We start from the raw sequence: 20,764 nt of genomic DNA on the forward strand, positions 1-20,764 counted from the left end.
ATGACCAGGGTTTACCCCAGAGCACAGAGCCAGGAATAGCCACTGAGTACCAATGGGTGTGGCCAAACCCTACCTCCCAAATAAAAGTAAAAAACTTTATGAAAGTGGAATAATCATTAATTTAGAAAGAAGAATTAATATTCTATTATTGATATTATTCGATATGCCAAAAACAGTAATAATAGGTCTCATTCCCCTGAACCTATAATAGCCTCCACTCATTGGGAAAGACAAGTAAGGAGAGGCTGCTAAAATCTCAGGGCTGAGTGTAATAGAGACGTCACTTGTGCCCGCTCGAGTAAATTGACGAACAACGGGATGACAGTGTGTGATACAGTGTGATATAAAGTAAACATTTTTTTATACTTGTGGAAATGTCTGTGTCACATTTTCTGGTTGTGAGTTTTGTTTTTTGTTTTTGGGTTGTTTTTTTTTTTTTTGCTGTTTGGGTCACACCCAGCGATGCATAGGAGTTGCTTCTGGCTCATGCACTCAGGAATTACTCCTGGCAGTGCTGGGGTACCATATGGGATGCTAGGAATCGAACTCGGGTCGGCTACATGCAAGGCAAATGCCCTACCTGCTGTTCTATTGCTCCAGCTCCTGGTTCTGAGCTCTTTTGAAACCTACCTATAGTAAGCATTTTTCTTTCTTAAAATACCAGGGGGGAAAAACTGTTTAAATCTGTGATGTTTCTTCTTATACAACTATATATTTTAAGAAAAAAAAAGTTTAGATTAAGTCAAGTAGTACTTATTGTGGGCTGGAGCAATGTTTGCCTTGCATGTACGGACCCGGGTTTAATTCCTCCATCCCTCTCAGAGAGCCTGACAAGCTACCGAGAGTATCCCGCCTACACAGCAGAGCCTGGCAAGCTACCATGGCATATTTAATATGACAAAAACAGTAACAAGTCTCACAATGGAGACTTTACTGGTGCCCTCTCAAGCAAATCAATGAACAACGGGATGACAATGCTACAGTGCAGTATTTATTGTGTCCCTTCAGAAGAAACTATTTCTTTAACTTGAACAATATGTGTAAATCCAAATGCCTTCAAGACGCAGATATAAATGAGATAGATGAGTGAGTGGATTCAGAAAGCACCCGAAGTTCAGGTTGATTCTAAAGAGGTCTGTCTTTCACTACCCTTTGAGTTGTTCAACCAGCATTGCTACAACTTCCAGTTTCTCTGCTACCACTAAAACCTTGTCATGTCTGTGACATCTAATCCTGATATGTTGATTAGATCTTTGAAATATTTCAAAACACTGTACAAACCAACATTTTCAGGACTTTGGGTCCAAAGGTCACATTTTTTGTTTAGAATGATGTACTCACTAAGTTTTTTAAGTGTTATTTAAATTTTAATTCTGTCCATGAGTTTCAACATTTCCTGAGTTCTTTCTGTTTTTTGTTTGTTTTTGCTTTTTTTTTTTAATCACACCCGGCAATGCACAGGGCTTACTCCTGGCTCTTCGCTTAGGAATTACTCCTGGCGGTGCTCAGGCGACCACATAGGATGCTGGGAATCAAACCCGGGCCGGCCGTGTGCAAGGCAAACACCCTACCCACTGTGCCATTGCTCCAGCTCCACCATTTCCTGAATTCTTGATGTGCAAAAGTTTAAAACTTGGTTTTATGTACACTTGAAGTCCAGATGTGTGTTTTTGTGTGTAAACTGCAAATAAATGTTTGGATGAATTTCTTCAAATTCAGGCCTCTGATCACTGTATCAGTGTCATTCCCATTGCTCATCAATTTGCTCGAGTGGGCACTAGTAACGTCTCCATTGTGAGACTTGTTGTTACTGTTTTTTGGCATATTGAATACACCACGGGTAGCTTGCCAGGCTCTGCTGTGCGGGCGAGATACTCTTGGTAGCTTGCCAGGCTCTCCAAGAGGGATGAAGGAATCGAACCCGGTTCTGCTGCGTGCAAGGCAAACACCCTACCCGCTGTGCTATTGCTCCATCCCTGATACCTAAGCTTATTTTTGCTTGCATTCCATTTGCAACTTAAGGTTTTCAGAACATGGATCTTGCAACCAAGTTGAAAAGAGAATTAGTGAGCAAAATAATTTTTCAAGAATACATTCGATAGGTGTTTTCTGCTGGTAAAGGTATTTTCATTTTCTTAGCAGTAATTATTTGTTGTTTATCTTTTGTCTTCAGCGTGTATTTGTCTGGGACTTGGATGAAACCATCATTGTTTTTCACTCACTACTCACAGGATCGTATGCTCAGAAGTATGGCAAGGTAAGGTGTTTGAGAGGTGGAGTGTGAGTGTGGCTGCTGGTGCTGCAGCCGGGCGGGGACTGGCCCACCACCCTCCCAAGGGTGCCTGGAGTTTTCAGCCAGGGGAGGGTCACTGGTCTGTCTATGAATTCGAGCTGCTTGGCTTGCATCTCCTTTGAGAGTTAGGTCATGAATCTGAAGAGCAGAGACGGTAAGTGAGTTGACTTGGCAGCAGCCTTGGGACCTCCCCTGTGGACATTCTAGGCTTATTGTATTATGACTCTGGGGGAAAATAGACTTGATCTCAGATGTGACTGACAGACAGTGTGGAATGTCTATAGATTGTGTGAGACTATTACATTCTATAAAGTGGAGATAATAAGAAAATAATTTAATTAGAAGGGCTAAATGAGTTAAAAACACATTAGAACTCAGCATATTGCCTACCAGAGTCAACATTCAATAAATTTAGCTTATTTCATCTGTCTTTAAGGCATCTGAGTGGGAGAGCTAAAAGAGAAAGAATCTGGATGTTTTCTAAGATAGGTTGTTTTATTTCATGTGAGGTCCTTGTGCAAATGTTAAGAAGCAGATAATGTTAAGAGTAGTTGTGATATACATTAAAACATGAAAGTAGAACATACACTCAGATTTATAGTATGTGTGATTGTGTACATGTGTGTCTACATGAATATACAGAGAAAGTTTATACATATATAAAACTAAGGCAAGGCAAGGACGTTACTCACACTCTGTTTTAGAGCATTTGTACTTATTGACTTCTCTCAATGCTGTGTGCTATTTTTACTCTTCCATTGAACACATTTATTTTAGAGAGTTTTTTTTCTAGTAGCATGAATGGTTCTAGGTGATATCATACATAACCAAATGTCTTTCTACCTTTTAACTCCAACCTTACCAAGGTTTCAATGTTGCCAGTGCACTAGAAAAGGGGCAAAATTATTGGAAGGCATGATTTATTAATCAATTAGAAATGAACATACATATAATTAGTTTCTGTAAGCATGTACTTTTGGGTCTGGAGAGAACTCTTAGAGTGGTGGACATATATCTAACATATGTGAGCTCTTATTCATTCTTTGGTATCACCTGCCTCCAGGGCATCACATGCCCCTTGGGCACCTCTGAGCTATTACATTGAGAGTTGGCCAGCATTACTGGTCTGGGCACTCCTAGGAGTGACCACTTTTTAATAATGACCCTGATTTTTTTAAAAAAAGCACAGATTTCTAAAGGAGCTTTCATAACCTTTCAGATTTTTACGTTTTCTCAATTTATGATCATTTAGTCTCAATTGTTGGAGAGATGGGGCAGGAAAAAAATAGATCAGTGAAAATCTAATTATCAGATGGTTAGCTTCCCTTAAAATTTCTTACATACTTGTGATCTCCCTTTATTCCTAAATTAATAACCCACTCAGCTTTTTCTTAGCCTTGCCCTGGTTTACTTTTCTACCTGAGTCCTTGTCTACTGCTTGGTAGACACTAGCACTAGCCTGGTCTGTCATTCCACTTCTAAGTCCTGTGATTTATACTCATCCTCCTTGACTAGACTCATCGGCTTGATTCTTTTTCATTTCATATTGTGTTACTATTGTTGCTTTGTACTACTACTTTAGTTCCTTTTGGAATATACTGATTCCAATATTAGTTTAATCTATCTGGTTGTTCCTGACTTACTGGACGTTTTTTTTTAATTGCACAGTGCAAGCTGCAGCTTGTAGGTAAATACATACCCTCCCTTGAGGATCTCTGATGAATGGCAGTTCAATCCCTGATGACTTTTGGCTCAATTGCAAATGTTTCTTTCAGGCGGCACTTGGGGTTTTAACAGATCCTTTTAATCCAGAGCAAAAATTAACTGACATCTTTACCAGTTTCCCTGTAGGAAAACCTAAGATAGCAGCATCACTGATCTTTGGTCCAGGAAGTTAATTCCTTGGGGAGAGGTGGGAAATGAACTTACTCCTATCTCTGGGAAATTTCTAGAGGATTCTAGTTCCCAGGAAGTTATATTGAGCCACTATTTTACTCCCTGACTCATCTTAAGGGTTTATAGGAAGTGTTCAGAGGTGTAGCCCCAAAGGAAAACTCTGCTTCCTTAAGCAGTGCAGATCTCCACGCAGCTCAGCCACCGGTGCTTCTGTAGCCAGTGAATACGTATGAACTGCCACGGCCTCAGCAGCAGGGGCTGAATTTTGTCTTTCCTTCTATTTTTTTCAAATAGATTTGTTTTAAAGTTCTTTATTGAAGTATCATTGTATTATAGTAGTGTGTATGTTTCCTGTGTGTATCATCATGTCAACACATGGACATTTCAGTAGTGAAATTTCTCTAACACTCTCCCATTTGATGGCAATAATGTTGGTTTGTAGACCACACTTTTTAAAAAAGATTATTTTTATAATTGTAGAGACTGTCGTTTACAATATTGTTACTATTAGGGTTTCATTTTTTCCCTCAGATCCTCCTCGTTTTTTATTATAATACTGATTTATCAAGTTTTTCATAATGTAGTTATTTCAGGCATTAAATGTTCCAACACTCATCCCACCACGGTGTGACCTTTTCTCCACAAATGTTCCAGTTTCCCACCCACCACCTTAGCTGACACAAATCAATTTCATATTGTGTGTTAACAACTCAAAGGCAAATGGCATTATCAGTAATTCACTCTATCATTGTCATCCCGTTGTTCTTCGATTTGCTCGAGCCAGCATCAGTAACATCTTCATTCGTCCCCGTCCTGAGATTTTAGCAGCTTCTCCTTATTCATCCTTCCAAACGGTGTGTAATTGGAGGCTCTTTCAGGTTCAGAGGAATGGACCCGTCATTATCAGTAATCAGATCAATAAAAGTAGATTGCGATCTTTGTTATATCTCATAATGGTGTTACTGAGGTCGGAGGATTAATGGTTGGTTGGTTTTAGGCTTTGCTCAATGAGCTTAGTGGTCTTCTATGTCATTTCCCCTTCAGACTTTCTGTGATCTTACCATGTTCACAGTACAATGAAATTTAGAGGTGTATGCAGTCCTGCCATCCAGGAGCCATGAATCTGGAAAGATTAGGTGTTTGACAGCTGGATGAGGTTCAGTTGTGGAGCTGGACCTTTTTTGTGTAAGAGGGTGGGTGTCAGGTATAGCGGCTGTGGGCTGCTGTGCCTGCAGGCAGAAATGCCCACCCCATCCCCAGAACACCAGAGAGACTTCAGCCTGTGCCAGTCTACCTGGAATGATTCAATGACATCTTTCTCTTTTGGAGATTATGACTTTTGGGACATTTTGTCGAGCTGAACCATTTCTCGGCCAGAAAGGTGGTGAGTGTGGACAGAGTCTCTAGAGCACATTTTATTTATTTATTTATTTATTTATTTATTTATTTATTTATTTTTATTGAATCACCATGTGGAAAGTTACAAAGCTTTCAGGTTTAAGTCCCAGTTATACAATGCTCAAACACCCATCTCTTCACCAGTGCACATATTCCACCACCAAGAATCACGGTATACCTCCCCTCCACCCCCCACCTCCCCAGCCTTCCACCCCGCCTGTGTAACTGATAAATTTCACTTTACTTTCACTTTACTTTGATAGCATTCAATATTTCAACAAAAAATTCACTATTATTGTTTGGAGTTTCTCCCCCCAGAGTCAGACCTGCTGTAAGAGGGAGCAAACCAGCGTGGAGGGTGGCAAAGGGCTAGAGCACATTTTAAATAGCAAGGTCATTGTCTGCTAGTTCTCTGTCCTGTTAAACAATGGGTTCACTGGAGAGCTTTGACATGGTTGGCACTGGGTCCCACCTCAGAAACTAACTTAGTCAATGCAGAGGTGACTTATGTGCCTGGATTAAAAAAAAATGTGCTTTGAACTTGAAATAGCCGAGGGACACCTGGGCAGTCTCAGGCCGGGGCCGGAGCTCAGGCTCCAGCTGAGATTCGACCGGGGTGGCCATGCCTTTGCACAGCCACGTGGATGTGGAACGAGCAGGAACCAGAGACAGCTTTAGGACTTGGGGTTCCAGCGAGTGCTTGCAACCATGTATGCAGACTATGAAAGACTAAGCTTTTGCTACATGCTGTTCCAGGAAGGGAAATGATTCATTTTCCAACTTAAATCTCCCTGGACTTAATAACTATAATACAGAAATTATAAACTTTTTATCTCTTCATTCTCATCAGTGGAAAACTTATTATCAAATATTTCCTTGTCAATAGAGCTGTATTCTTGGAGGATAAATTCCAACAAAATTAGTGAGTCTGTGCTGAAACTCCAACAACAATAGTGAGTTTTGTGTTGAAATCTGAAATGTAATCAAGGTAAAGAGAAAAGGAAGTGAAATTATCAGTAACGCGGCGGGGGGGTTGGGGGTGAGGGGTGGGATGTATACTGTTTTGTTTTGTTTTTGTTTTTGTTTTGTTTTTGTTTTTATTGGTGGTGGAATATGGGCACTGGTGAAGGGACGGGTGTTTGAGCATTGTATAACTGAAATATAAGCCTGAGAACTTTGTAACTTTCCACATGGTGTTTCAATAAAATAAATTAAAAAAAAGAAAATTCAAAAAATTAAAATAAAATAAAAAGCTTCCCATGGACTGGAGAGAGTATAACAGTTAGGGTGCTTGTATATGGCTGATTTGTGTTCAATCCCAGGCAGTCCATATGGTTTTCTGAGCCCACCAAGAGTGCTTCCTGAGTGCTGAGCCAGGAGTAAGCCCTAACCGTCATGTATGTGCACCCAACAGAGAAATTAATAAGTGAAAATGAAAAAGCTTCCCAGGTATTTCCCAACTGTGTTCAAGCTTTAAACACCATCATCCTGCTCTAGGTATAAAAGTGACCTTGCTTTTGTGTAGAGACTCACCTTCCTTAGCCTCTTTTTTTCCATTGGAATCACCTCGAAAAATGGTCCTCTACTTTCTATCTGCCCCTCATAGCTGAGTGCCCACCCCACTTCCCAACTAGTTCCAGTTAAGTCATCTCTCATTTCATACCGTCAAAATCTCGATTCTGCACAAGATTCCTTAGCTGTCTAAAGGAAGTGGGGGGGAGGGGAAGACAAGAGGGGAGAGAGAAAGGAAGACCAAGAGGGACAGAAGAGAGAGAGAGAGAGAGAGAGAGAGAGAGAGAGAGAGAGAAGAAAAATAATCTGAAAAGAATCACTTCATCTTTGCACCATTTCCCCATTGCTGTCTTCTCTATGCCCCCTCCACCCTTGCTTTCGTACCACGTCCTCTAAACGGAGTATCTGCTCCTAAATCCGTAAGTATTCACTCTTCTGGATCATTCATATGGGCACAGCATATGCTGTAATAGTCCCATCCTGGAACTGTTTTCCACTCGATGCGTCCTTTGCTTTTCCACACCTTGCCAGTCACACACCTCTTTTCAAGCCTGAGAAACAACTTCCTAGACAAATTGAGCAAATCTGCCTGGTACTTTTACTCTTTTCACTTTTTTATAGAGCCGAGGACTCTTAAATGACTTGCTTCACTTCACTGCACTGACCTGGATCACTGTTTCCCACCCTCACACACACACACACACACACACACACACACACACATGCACGCACAAACACACACACACGGCTCATTCTCACATTCCTGGGTTCCAGCCACCACCATATCTGTGCACAACTACCATCCTGCCCTGAGCATCCGCTGAGAAAGCCCTTGCCTACACTTCATTGAACCCACACTAGCCAGCCCCACAGCCTTCCATATCTGCTGACCCGAATAGTCTCATCACCTGTGCTTATTTGCTCCTCTGCTCTCGATCCAAATTTTAAATACGCCTGACATTTAGTAGACTCTCCGTAAATAGGTGCTAAATCAATGTCTCCAAAACCATTCCCTCCAATTCCCCCAGAGAGTTATTAAGCCTGACTATTCATCATAAGACAAATATCTCAATTCTAAGATTTCCCTTCTGATTCATGACTGGATTTCATCTCATCTTTTGTCAGTGATTACAATTCATGGAAAACAAAGAAGAAAAATAAAAAGGAGAGGGGAGGGAAGAAGAGGGGAAGGGAGGAAGTGAGTGGGGAGGAGAAGGGAAGGTTGGAGAGGAGACAAGAGAAGGGGGTGGAAAGGAGAGGAGAGGAGAGATGAGAGGATTCGATTCTTCCTGCCCTGGCATGTGGAGCTAGTGCATCTTCTGCCTCTGTGTACACAAGTCTACAAATGTGCACCAGGTCTCGGGGGAATAATTATTCTGAGAGCTGGAGTTCTTTAGCAGCAACAGCCAAAAATCCTCCATTTCTTTAAAAATACAAAATTACTGTCTCTCTAGAGATTATTTTTACATTGAGTCCCCGGAGGAGGGTTTCCAGCTGATGGTCGAATGCAGGGCAGAAGCTCCTAGACAGACAGTCTGGCTCCAGTTTATGCTCTGTGCTAACACGACTAATAGGCATTAGTATTTTGATACAGCGAAGTGCTGTGCTTGATCCTGACTTGGTTATACACTGTGATATGCAGTTTAAACCACACACTTAGGGACCAGGAATTATTTTTCTTTACATCTCTATCTTTCTCTCGTTCTCTTTTTCACTCTCCCACATTCTCTTGAGAATATTTTCAGTATTTTAACAGAGCAGCACACCATATTAAACTCTCTTGCAGATCCATTGAACCCACTAGAGCTGTTAGAGATATATAAACATCAGAGCTTCCACAAACCCTATTATCACCTTTATTATCTAATTCCTCTTCCATCCAAGTTCTCACTATCATTTCATTTCAGATTTTTTAAACTCAACACTCAACACATTTAAGCTGGGAAAAAAAAGACAGTAACTCTTGATTCATAAGGTGTCCAGAATTCTACAAACATCTTATGAAAATGAGCAAACATCTCTGTACAAAACTTGGGCTCCATCCCAGAAGTATGATCGACTCTCACACGCCTGATAAAACCAGAGAACTGCAAGCTCTGACATTCCTTTGCAGCAAGCAATCTGGCCCAGCAGACGATGCCCGACATTACAGAGACATTGCTGAGACCAGAGCCATCAAATTTCTTGATCATCTTTCTTGGATTCTTAGCTCTCTGAGTTACTTATAGCTGAAGAAAAAAGTGATTGTGTAATTTTCTTAGCATTAGCTGTCCCAGAGACAGAATAAGGGGTGGGGGGGTGTGGAGGAGTAAAATTAGATATTTGAAAGTAAGTCCTCCTGAGTCATTCTCTTAGAAACAAGATAACCACCTCTTCCAGGCATGGTTTTTCTTGGCTTGAGACATCGCTAGCCCTCGTCCTTCTGTGCTGAGTCTTTGCCATGGCTACGGAATACCTCCCTTTGAAAGGCCTTTCTCTGGAATTCTTATTAAAATATAGCTAGATTTACTCCAGCAAACCTCAAGCCGAAACTTTCTCAGTTAAACAAATGATATTTTGCCAAAATGCTTACTCAGTGCTGGCTCTCATAGAATGTGTGATGTGAAATCATCAGACCTTGAAAACCAAATGAGCAGCCCTTCCAGTACTGTGAGGTTATATTCCAACGGAGAGCTCAATGACAGTTTTTATCATGCCATAGACTATCATGCCATATACGATTTAACTTGTGAAATAATTAGGGGAGCTTTCTAAATTACATTGTTTTGCATGCTTATTAGCTGTACAAAACACTTTCTTTGTGGATTTTTTTTTTCCTAGCACTCTCTGGGATGCACAGAGTTGTTTATTTCAGAAGTATGGAATCAATGAAAGCAGCAATCAAAGAGGAGCCGTATTTCTCTCACCCCCAAAAATCTGATCTACCAATGTAAAAGAATGATAGGCATGAATTTTTTTTTAAAGTGCAACAATTTCATTTCAAACTTAATGAAAGAAAAAAATGGGAAGTTTGTAGGACAAGACTGTGACCAACTTCATCTCAAAAAGGCAAACCTTTTAATTAAGATATTTCTGAACCCCCATATGAAATAGATATCTTCAGGGCAATAATCATCAGAAACATAGCCAGAGTAGTGTGGAGCTCCGTTTTATTCTCTTGCATCAGTGAACATTCCTCAAAAGCATAGAGCATCACTAATGGAATTATGTGTTTTCATGCTATAATTACATTTGATTTTTCCTGATATTCTGTAGACTTTTTGTTCCTGGTTCCATGACAAGACAGAATATTTACAAGTTTTCTATGTCTTAAGCTTAACAACCCCCCTCAACAGGAAAATAAAGTTTAGAAATAAGAATTTCTTTGCAGACAAGTACAAATACAAATTTTTGTTTTATTCAGTCTTCACATATTTTCTTCCAACAACAGCATGAACAAAAAGTATAAACAATTTATTTAAAAATATTTATCCTTTCCTACTTTTTGGCACTAGCTGTTGTCATTATGATGATATAGTTACTTAACAGCATCATTTCAATGTGGTATGATAGAACCCAGGTACTCTGCCACTGAGACCCCAAGTGAGGGGGGGAGGAAATTATTACTTAAAAAAAAGCAAGACATATCTCTGCATTCTGAACACCTTAGTGCACAAAATAGTCAGTCAGGATTTTTTTTCTTGTTCTTTATTTTTTAACAGTTGGATAAATAGAATTTTTTTTATCTTGGGTGTGCTCCTTCAACTGATACTGCCTCTGGGATTCGCTCTGTTTCGATGCTAGGGATTGAACCTGGGGTATCACGAAACTGAGGCCAGTGCTGAGATATAATTCCCACTCATGAGCCTGTTTCTCAGGACAGATAAGTTTGTCTAACAGCAGAGGCAGGATGACTGTGACACAATACCAGGATGTCACGAAGTATATGAATGATGAACATCTGTTTGGAAAGGAGATTCTCTAGCTGTGAAATCCACAGAAATTTCAAAGAGCAAGATGTAAAGCGTTAGGAAGAAATGTTGACCTCTAATGTATCATTGTTGTCCAGCTTCCTCATCTCCACCTAAGACTTAGCTTTGCTCAACAGACCTCAATGATCTCTGTTCTTAAGCACTCAACTCCTCTTCCCTAGGTTTTAATCTCTATAAACTATGATGGTAACAGTTAGTTCAAATAACTTTTACATCCCACAGTGTTCCCCCTCAAAGAATTATGAAGGAAATAAAGGAAGAAAATTGGTTGTTACAGTATAGGTGTGGAATGCTAAAGCACTTCTAACAGGCAAATGGGATACATTTGGGGTATATTTGAATACTTCTTGGCCTGACCTAGGTTGTATATTATCATAAATTGAAGTAAGGTTAGTGTTTTATTTCCCAGGTTTAAATACATTTCTTAAAATATCATTTATGACAACATTAAAATCATAATTTCACTTTTCTCTCCTCAAATCCCTGCAGTCTGGCTCCTGGCCCAGTTTCTCAACCCAAATCACCCTCTATGTTCTTCCAAAATAGCTTCTCAGCCAAAATCAATAGTATCCTTGTGGTCTTGTCAGCTTTATTTGAAACCTTATTCTCCTACGCTCACCCATTTGATCTCATATTCTGAGGATTTGACCCTCAGGATTTCTATTTTCTCCACCTCCAGAGTCACACCTATACCATTTCAACTTTAGAGATTCTCCCACCTTTGATAATATTAAACACAGAATTCACGTATTAATTAATTCCCCATCACTATCACAAGTTCTTCTTAGTTTTTTTGAGTTTTTTTGGTTTTTTTTTTTAATCCTGGCTCTGTGCTCTGGGGTCATTCCTGGCAGTGCTTGGAAGAATCAGATGCTGTCCTGGGGATTATCAGACTGGGGTCCGCCCCATGCAAGGCAAGCTCCTGAATCCCTCTACCCCTATACTCTCCCTCCAGCCCATTTTCCAGCTCTTACATCTTCTGATACTAGGCTTTGAATGGCAGTTATTCATGATAAAGTACAAACTCTGGTGTTAATTCTCAACTCTCTGCTACTGCTAATTTTTACTCCCTTTAAAGAGAAATGGAGTCATTCCATTCACAGTACCCTTTTATTAAAGGTCTAAACATATATATTTTTTACCTGGTTTACATGCAGTGAATTAAGTTATTTTTGTTAACTGACGGGCTTACTTAATGCTACAGCATTGTTTCCCTGTCACACCCTTAGACATCATTAGCAGTTCAGTCCTTGCAGCATACAGAGTACTTTTCTTCATCCTTGATTTCAGAGTATTTGTTGTGATTATTGAAAGAACATGCTTTGTTTTTTCTGCTAAATTGTTCTATTCCATTTACCAGCAGCCCATCCAAATTCTTTTCTACTAAAAGACTTTCCATAGTCTATATGAGAACTGAATTATGTGAACTAGACTTCTTTTTTTCTTCTTCCTTCCATGAATGCATGAATTTCCATAAAAATGTATCCCAAATCATCTTTATGAGCAAATAAATACCTACAAAGTCAAGATTTATCTGCATAGTGTGTCTTAAATAACTTCTTAGAATAAACCTTTTCAGATAATAGGGATTTTTTCAACTATTAATTAGAAATTCATATAATTTCCCCATTCCATCTCACAACTGTTTAAACTTAACTGCTTTTATTAATAACAATAGTTACTTAGAAATCACATCATTCTGTGTGCATCTTTTTCAGGATCCCCCTATGGCTGTGACTCTTGGACTCCGAATGGAGGAAATGATTTTTAATCTTGCTGATACACATTTATTTTTTAATGATTTAGAGGTAAGAATTTTAAAAGGTAAGGATGTCTTATTCAGCACTAAGGCAGTTTGATGGTAACCTTATGAAAAATGAGAGAAAGTTAGATTAAATGAACACAAAATTTTCTGTCAAGGGGAATTTTTATTTAAAAATATAAACCAAAGCTAAATTTCTTTTGAATTGTCATAGGACAAAGGTGTCTCAGAAAAGAAGACAGTCCTTTTTGAGCTTTCCAGGTCCTATCCACTCCTAGATACTACCCCTGGTCTTGTTTGTGTCTAACCCACAATCTATTTAACACCTTTGAAATGAGAAGTAGATTTTCCAGATTTGTAACCAAGACCATTTTTTTTGTTATTAATACCTGGACTAGGGTCACAGATACAATTCATTTAGCAAGGGTCGCTAAATTTTGTAAATAGCCTGAAACTTAATTATAGGTAACGTTATCATTCCCTATTTCCTACTTTTTCTGGATAGCACAGTAATAGAGCTATTCACATAACCTTAGAATAACTAGCTATTGTAGTAAGGTACATATTTTGGGTAATAATCATTTGAGTTATACACATTAAGATGAAATTTAAAATAATGACTAAGATAATGAATGTGTATAGTAACTAAGTTGAAATAAAGACATTTCTAATTTAGATAACATTTATTTTTTTATCATGGTTTCTCAACACAAAGTATTCATAATCATATTGAGAATGAAGAGTAAAATTATCATTGCTGAATCCTCATCTTGTGTTAAATGTTTAATATTTATCATTCTATTAATTAATTAACAATCTTTTGGATTAGGTGGGTTTAGCACACAGTTTAGGAGTAAATCCAATATCCAAATGCATAAAAGTCATGTCCAAGGTTACTTGCCCTCTAAAAGGTAAAGCTTGGATCTAACACCCTAAAATTTCTTTGTATCTAGAATACAGATTCTCTGCTCCCATAACGTGCTGAAATTAACATAAGTGCAAAAATGAAAAACCAAGCAATTGGTTAACCTTATGATAAGTCTAAAGTAATAGTAACTTTTCCATTTGACAAGATTCTTTTAAGTTTATCTTTGAGAATCAGAATATGAAAGTATTGATCATATCACATAAATATATATAGTCAAGCCTGTTAAATAGCATTTTGCTCTCATTTTCTCTGCAACCAGTTTCTCCTTTTCCTAGAAAATAAAATTACTGACTGTTAAAGGTTTATTCTCTTTAATAAACATTTAAATATTGTTAATAAAAGAAGGTTTTGGGTTTTTCAAAATAAACTTTTCATACTTATGATAATATGAACCACATTTTAACCTTTCAAGCTTAAATTTGTTTATATATAGTGATAACACTTTAGGTTGGTTTGTGCTGATTAAACTGAATGCATTCCAATTCAAAGGGGGATTTTATTATTATTTTCTTTTGAACATGCAAAATATAAAATAGAAGAAGTTATTCAGTATTATTGTTTTGACTTATTCAATTATTATTCTTTACTTGAAATAAATGTCCCTTTTGCTATTTTAGTGACACGTTAGACCCCCAATGGAGTACATTTACCACCCAACTTTTTGTAGAACACTAAAGTGAGGGCACTATTGTAGCGTATGGTGAATCCTCAAATATTTTAAGGACATTTGAATGAATATTGGTACTTAAGAAACATGTGATCAGCAATAGCACTTGGAGAATTCTTATGTTGGATTAGAAACCATGTAAAATGTATTTTTAAAATATCTGGGGGAATCTCATTAGAAATTATAACAGAGGGGGCTGGAGCGATAGCACAGCGGGTAGGGCATTTGCCTTGCAAGCGGCCTGGTTCGATTCCCAGCATCCCATATGGTCCCCTGAGCACTGCCAGAGGTGATTCTTGAGTGCAGAGCCAGGAGTAACCCCTGTGCATCGCCGGGTGTGACCAAAAAAGCAAAAAAAAAAAAAAAAAAGTAAAAAATTATAAAAGAAAATATTGGCCTTGAATTTCTCTTCTGTGTTATAATTTTTAGTTCCTTTTTAGTGTTGTATAAAAATTCCTCTTAATTCAGGCACCAAAACTTACCTATTCAGTGCTACTGTTATTTGTGAAATGATGAAATATTAGCATAAAAATTGACTGAATTCACGTACATGACTCATTCATATGCATGTCACATGTACACATTCATAGCCCAGTGAAGTACTCAAGGTACTCAGAGGCTAATTACGACAAGTAAGATAAACAAGCTAATAAAATTAATAATGAACAAGATAAAAATAAAAGCTAATAAAATCTAAACAATTTTTAAGATCATGCCATACAATCTCTTAAAATGTCTGTTATCATTTGCATCTGATTTTGAAAGTCAGTTTTACTACCACCTAATCTTTCATTTCCATAAAATCAAGCAAAAAGTTTAATAGATTTTATAATAGTTACTAAGTTATTTCTGCTTCTGCTGTCAAAGAGGAAAATTCCTAAAGAGAGTAACTAGATCATTAGTCTATTATGTACTTTGTCTTAACATATTTAATCTCTCAAGACTTTTTTTATCTGCCCAAATCTAATTTGAGACACAAATTCTTTAATAGATACACCAATGCATGTAATAGCAGCTGTTCTCACATAATTCCTTAAAAGATAACAGATTTAAACCCTCCCTTCACTACATCCTGTCCAACTGCAAAGAAATGCTCACTCTAGTCCCCTAAGAAGAGAATGATTTCTGTATTAATAAAATATTATTTTAGTTAGAATAACTTCCAGAAAAGAAGGCACCAGGGAGTTCAAACTCACAGTAGTGAGAGAAGACCACTGTAGATTCTAATGATAAAAATAGCGACATTTGTGGCTGCATTATAAGTCAAAATTAATGAATTTAAGAGTAGTACTAGAATCATCTTCAATGTTTGCATTTTTTACATTAAAACTTACTAAAGAGCCAAAGTACTATGTTCTTTTTATTATGTGAGGCTTTGGTTAAAATGATTCTTACAACAGTTCTCAGGGTGAAAATTAATTGAAGAACAATTATTTAGATTTTTCTAAAAGTGTAAGTGATTGAAGTTCGAGTTTCCTTCACTGGACTGTAATCCTTGGGCAAGAGGCCAGCGTCAACAAGCATAGTTAACTAGGCATAAATTTAAGGAGAAGTTCCATTTGGAAAAACCTCAAACATAACTTAAAATATGGAACTCATGCCCCAATAAGTTTGATATACTGATGTCGTTGGGAGTAAAAAATAAATTTGGGGGCAAAATGTGCAAATAATCAGGTGAGTTAATACTTGAAATGTTAGAAGAACTTCTCTAAAACTTAAGATGAATGAGTATTTAATATAGAAATAACTTCTAATGAAGAGTATAATTTACAAAGATTTCTCCCAACTTTTAATGACATTAGTTTTTTGTCAAAGGAAAATATGTAAATTATTTAAATGAGAAGTATTTCATAGCTTCAGTGTTTTGATGAGCCCTTCACATGACCCTATTTCATTACTGATATCATTCATTCTACATTCTTATCAAAATCTTCAGCCTCTCTAAATAATAAATAGTCCTTGTCATCTACAACTACTTTGCTTCTCCTTTTTCTATGATGAGAACTTCATTTCCAGGGATAGTACAGTGGGCAGGGTGCTTACTTTGCAGGCCACCAGGGTTTGATCCTCAGCATCCCCATGTATTTCACCCCGGAGTCCACCAAGAGTGATCCCTGAGCACTGTCACTGTCACTGTCATCCCATTGCTCATCAATTTGCTCGAGCGGGCACCAGTAACATCTCCATTGTGAGACTTGTTTGTTACTGTTTTTGGCATGTTGAATACGCCACGGGTAGCTTGCCAAGTTCTGCCATGCGGGTGAAATATTCTCAGTAGCTTGCCAGGCTCTCCGAGAGGGGCAGAGGAATTGAACCGGGTCAGCCGCATGCAAGGCAAATGCCCTACTGCTGTACTATCGCTCCAGCCTGATCCCTGAGCACAGAGCCAGGAAAAAGTCCTTCTGGGTGTGCATCCTTCTCCTGCCTCCTCCCCACCATCACCAAAAAATAAGGAACTTTATTTTCAGCTTTCATGCTAACGACTTTAAAAAAAAATCTCATCACTCTGTCTTTTAGAGCCTCATCAAACACAACTATTATTGCTTGTAATACTTTTCCCTGAGAGTTTTCTGGAAACATAATGAAACTTCTGGTTAAAGCTTGGACCACAATCTTTTCAGCCAAAATCAATGTAAATAGTGATGAAACTTTTCTAATGTCTGCCTTCTTTGATATGTTTGATTAAACTCATCTACTATTCTTTCATTCTCTCCTCCACTTATGTTATAACAAGCTTCTTACAATTCCTACCATACAGAATATTATCATTTTATATCATCATAATTTTGTGTTAGTAAATTTGAATGAATGTGGGATTCTGTCAGGGGCTATGATTTGTGTAGAATAAAGCCATTTATTCAACAAGAAATGGCTTCATGCTTATGTCATATGGGGGTCATTTGTGGAGGTATATTTTGATAATGAATCCTCCTCCCCCTGCCTCCTAGGGAATTTCTAATTGATTACGTTTTCCAGATCCTGCCTTACCTATAACTGTAGATAAATTTATTTAAAAATCACCAGTGCCATAACTTATTTTAAAGTGTCTTATCCTTTAAGGAAAGGGTTTGCCAACATTTGATCTGAATGACAAAGTAGATAATCTGGCTATTCTGAACATTCAGATTTTGAAGGAACTTGTTTGAGTGAGCTCTTAATTCTGTTATTCTGAAGATAAAATGATAATGTCTTTATAGCCTGTGATGTTAGTTTTTCTTTAAAGTCTTGTCTCTTGAGGCCAGAGCTATAGTACAATAGGTAGGGTGTTTGCTAAGCATGCTGCTTACCCTGGTTTGATTCTTGGCAGCCCATATGGTCACCCAAGCCTAGTTAGCACTGCTGGGTATGGGCAAAATTTTTTTTTTAATTAAGAAAATAAAGAGATACAGTAAAAGATATATCCACACCTCTCAGAGAGCCTGGCAAGCTACTGAGATTATCCTGCCCACACGGCTGACCTGGCAAGCTACCCATGGCATATTCGATGTGCCAAAAACAGTAACAGTAGGTCTCATTCCTCTGAGCCTGAAAGAGCCTCCAATCGTTGGGAAAGATGAGTAAAGGAGTGCTGCTAAAAATCTCACGGCTGAGTGTAATAGAGACATTACTGGTGCCCGCTCAAGTAAATCAATGAACAATGGGATGACAGTGATACAGTGATACATATGAACATTTAAAATTAACTTACTGGATTTTCAGTTTATGTGCCAAAATTATATTGTTTGGGCTAGTCGCTAAATTTTAAAAGAATCCTGAGCTAACAAATTCATTCTCAAACTTCTGTGAGATCTAATATATTCTGTGGATAACTAGATATGAGATTAAATATTTCACCACTACATGTTTCTTATTTTTATAATGTATAGAAATAGCTGAAAAACTTTTGCTTAGTATTGCATTTTATCTATAGAATGAGTAATTTTCCATAAAATTTGAAAGATATACGAATTAGATAACCAAAATCTATAAATATGATGAAAATCATTTAAGAAAGATTGAGAACAGGGACCCATTTCATAGACCATAATAGTCCTGAGCATAGCAGGGATCAGGTATTTGAAATCTGCTTGCAAATTCTTTCATCAAGTCATGTACTATTTCACTGAAACGTTGTAGATTATCTGAAGTAGAATGAGAGTCTTAGAACAACAAACAACTGAATTCTTATCAGGGATAGTTATCATTTTTTCTGAGACACTGTAATTTAAGACAGGCCAATTGTGTGAGTATGCATACCTAAAGTTTATTTTCCCCTAAGTTTTATGGCGTATTTGAGATGGTAAATCTTCCTGGCATCCTTTCAGGTTTAAAGTGGGTACTTTTTAGTTTAACAAAAGAAAACATCATTGATAGTCCTTACCTCTTTTTCTGTGTTAAAATGATATGACTTTTTTTAACAGCAATGTGGTTCCTTAAACAGCAACATGGTATTTCTTACCCAGCAAAAGACAGGATGTCAGAGAAATTTTGCAGGACACTATAATTATGGAGCTCTGCTGTTGCTGCTGAACAAATAATGAATAATAGTAACCATCTGAGGTGTTGAGACCAAACAAGTTCTATGTACCTTCAATTTAGCTTTGCTCCCATTCCTACAGAGAATGGAACAGAAATAAGGTTAAGAAATAGAAATTGCAATAGAAATGCTTGAGAGTGAATACAATTTGTTATAAATATTCAAAAGAAAAGTCCAAGTCAGTAATTTTAATATTAACTTTCATTTTAAAGCTCTAAGGAAACCTGTAGATCAAATACTTTCAGGCCCCTTTTATGGATTTTTAAAAAAAATTATTGATTCACAGTTAGATAGTTACAAGCGTTCATGTTTGGGTTACAATCACACAATCATCAAACACCCATCCCTTTTGATCTTAAGACTAGAAATGGTAGCATTTCCCACTGCGGGGTTGTGGGATGGTTGGGTAGATGCTGCCCTCTGCTGGTCAGTCTACTCAAATGGAAAGGTGGAAAATCTTCAGCTGTGAGAGGCATCATTTGAAAAGCAAATCACATTTTTAATGTTTTGACAGGAGTGTGATCAAGTTCATATAGATGATGTTTCTTCTGATGATAATGGGCAGGACTTAAGGTAAGCCATGCCTTCAGCTGATGTTTCCTACAGAAATTCTGCCTTGGAGTTTTGCACATGTAATTACTTCTTTTATTTCTTTTTAATGTATTTTGGGTGTTGCAGTACCTACAGTTTTGCAACTGATGGCTTCCATGCAGCTGCAAGTAGTGCAAACCTTTGTTTGCCAACAGGTGTGAGAGGAGGAGTTGACTGGATGAGGAAGTTGGCTTTTCGTTACAGAAGAGTAAAAGAATTATACAACACCTACAAGAACAATGTCGGAGGTACCTGAAGCTTTTTCACTCTAACCAAAGTACTGTAGACAGAGGTATAATTTGAAGCATAGTTCTATGTTTTGTGTCAGCAACTGTTCCCTCTGTAAAATAAATTGCCAAATAGCTCATGCTGAATGACACTGAGCCCACCTTTTTAGCTTCTTCAAGTTCGTGCGGGAGGGAAGGGGTGCCTAAATGCAGAATAAAATATTCTGCTCTTGAACAGGATCTAGAAAATCTCTGTGCTCAGATGTTTTGTCAAAACTTCCAGGAGGGCATTACTTTAGCAAATAGTTTCTGCTTTTTTGTATTTGGAACACTATTGAGAAAACTAGACCCAGGAACTAACTAATTGAGGGAACGGGAAGAAAACATTGACTATGACAAATCCATCCTTAAAGTAGAGTTATCAGCAACCATTACCATTTAGAATCCCACAGAAAATGAATAGACTCAATATTTTGTGTCATTTCAAATACCTTTGGCTAGTCTATTTTAGTCTAAAAAAATTGCATCTTTTCTAACAGTGTATCTTTCCCAGATATCCTATTAACTGTGATTAACATGGCATTTAAGAATTCAAATACTTTGTAGAAAATATTTAAACCAGATTTTACTTATCTGTTTATTACAGGTGTTACCCAAATCCATAATATCTAACTAAGATACTGGAGTTTTTTTAGATAAAATAAGTTTTTGTGGACTCTTTATTAAGATTAATTTGAGATTAACAAACACATGATACGTTATAAGTCACATGAGATTTATCTCCTGGAGGTTTTGTCTCCCTAAGAATATGAGAAGAAGATGAATAGCAGAAACTAGAGTCTAAAATGAAATCATAGAGCTGAAGCAATAGTACAATGGGTCGTGTACTTGCCATACACGTTGGCCAATTAGCTTCAATTCCTGGTACCCAGTATGCTCACCGAGTACTGTCAGAAGTTATCTTTTAAGTACAGAGACAGGAGTGAGTCCTGAGCACTGCCAG

At 37.7% G+C, this 20,764-nt stretch overlaps 1 protein-coding gene across 1 annotated transcript in view; it reads left to right on the forward strand.

Annotated features, from left to right (window-relative positions):
* EYA4 (EYA transcriptional coactivator and phosphatase 4) overlaps positions 1–20,764 on the forward strand; it is a 267,283-nt gene that overhangs the window by 230,065 nt on the left and 16,454 nt on the right. The window contains exons 12-15 of the mRNA XM_055135767.1: positions 2,174–2,257; positions 12,789–12,878; positions 19,458–19,516; positions 19,622–19,782. Coding sequence (XP_054991742.1) covers positions 2,174–2,257; positions 12,789–12,878; positions 19,458–19,516; positions 19,622–19,782 — 394 coding nt within the window. The remainder of the gene's footprint in view (positions 1–2,173; positions 2,258–12,788; positions 12,879–19,457; positions 19,517–19,621; positions 19,783–20,764) is intronic.

The sequence above is a fragment of the Sorex araneus genome, chromosome 4, assembly GCF_027595985.1.
Source record: "Sorex araneus isolate mSorAra2 chromosome 4, mSorAra2.pri, whole genome shotgun sequence".
In the NCBI taxonomy this organism is placed as follows: domain Eukaryota; kingdom Metazoa; phylum Chordata; class Mammalia; order Eulipotyphla; family Soricidae; genus Sorex; species Sorex araneus.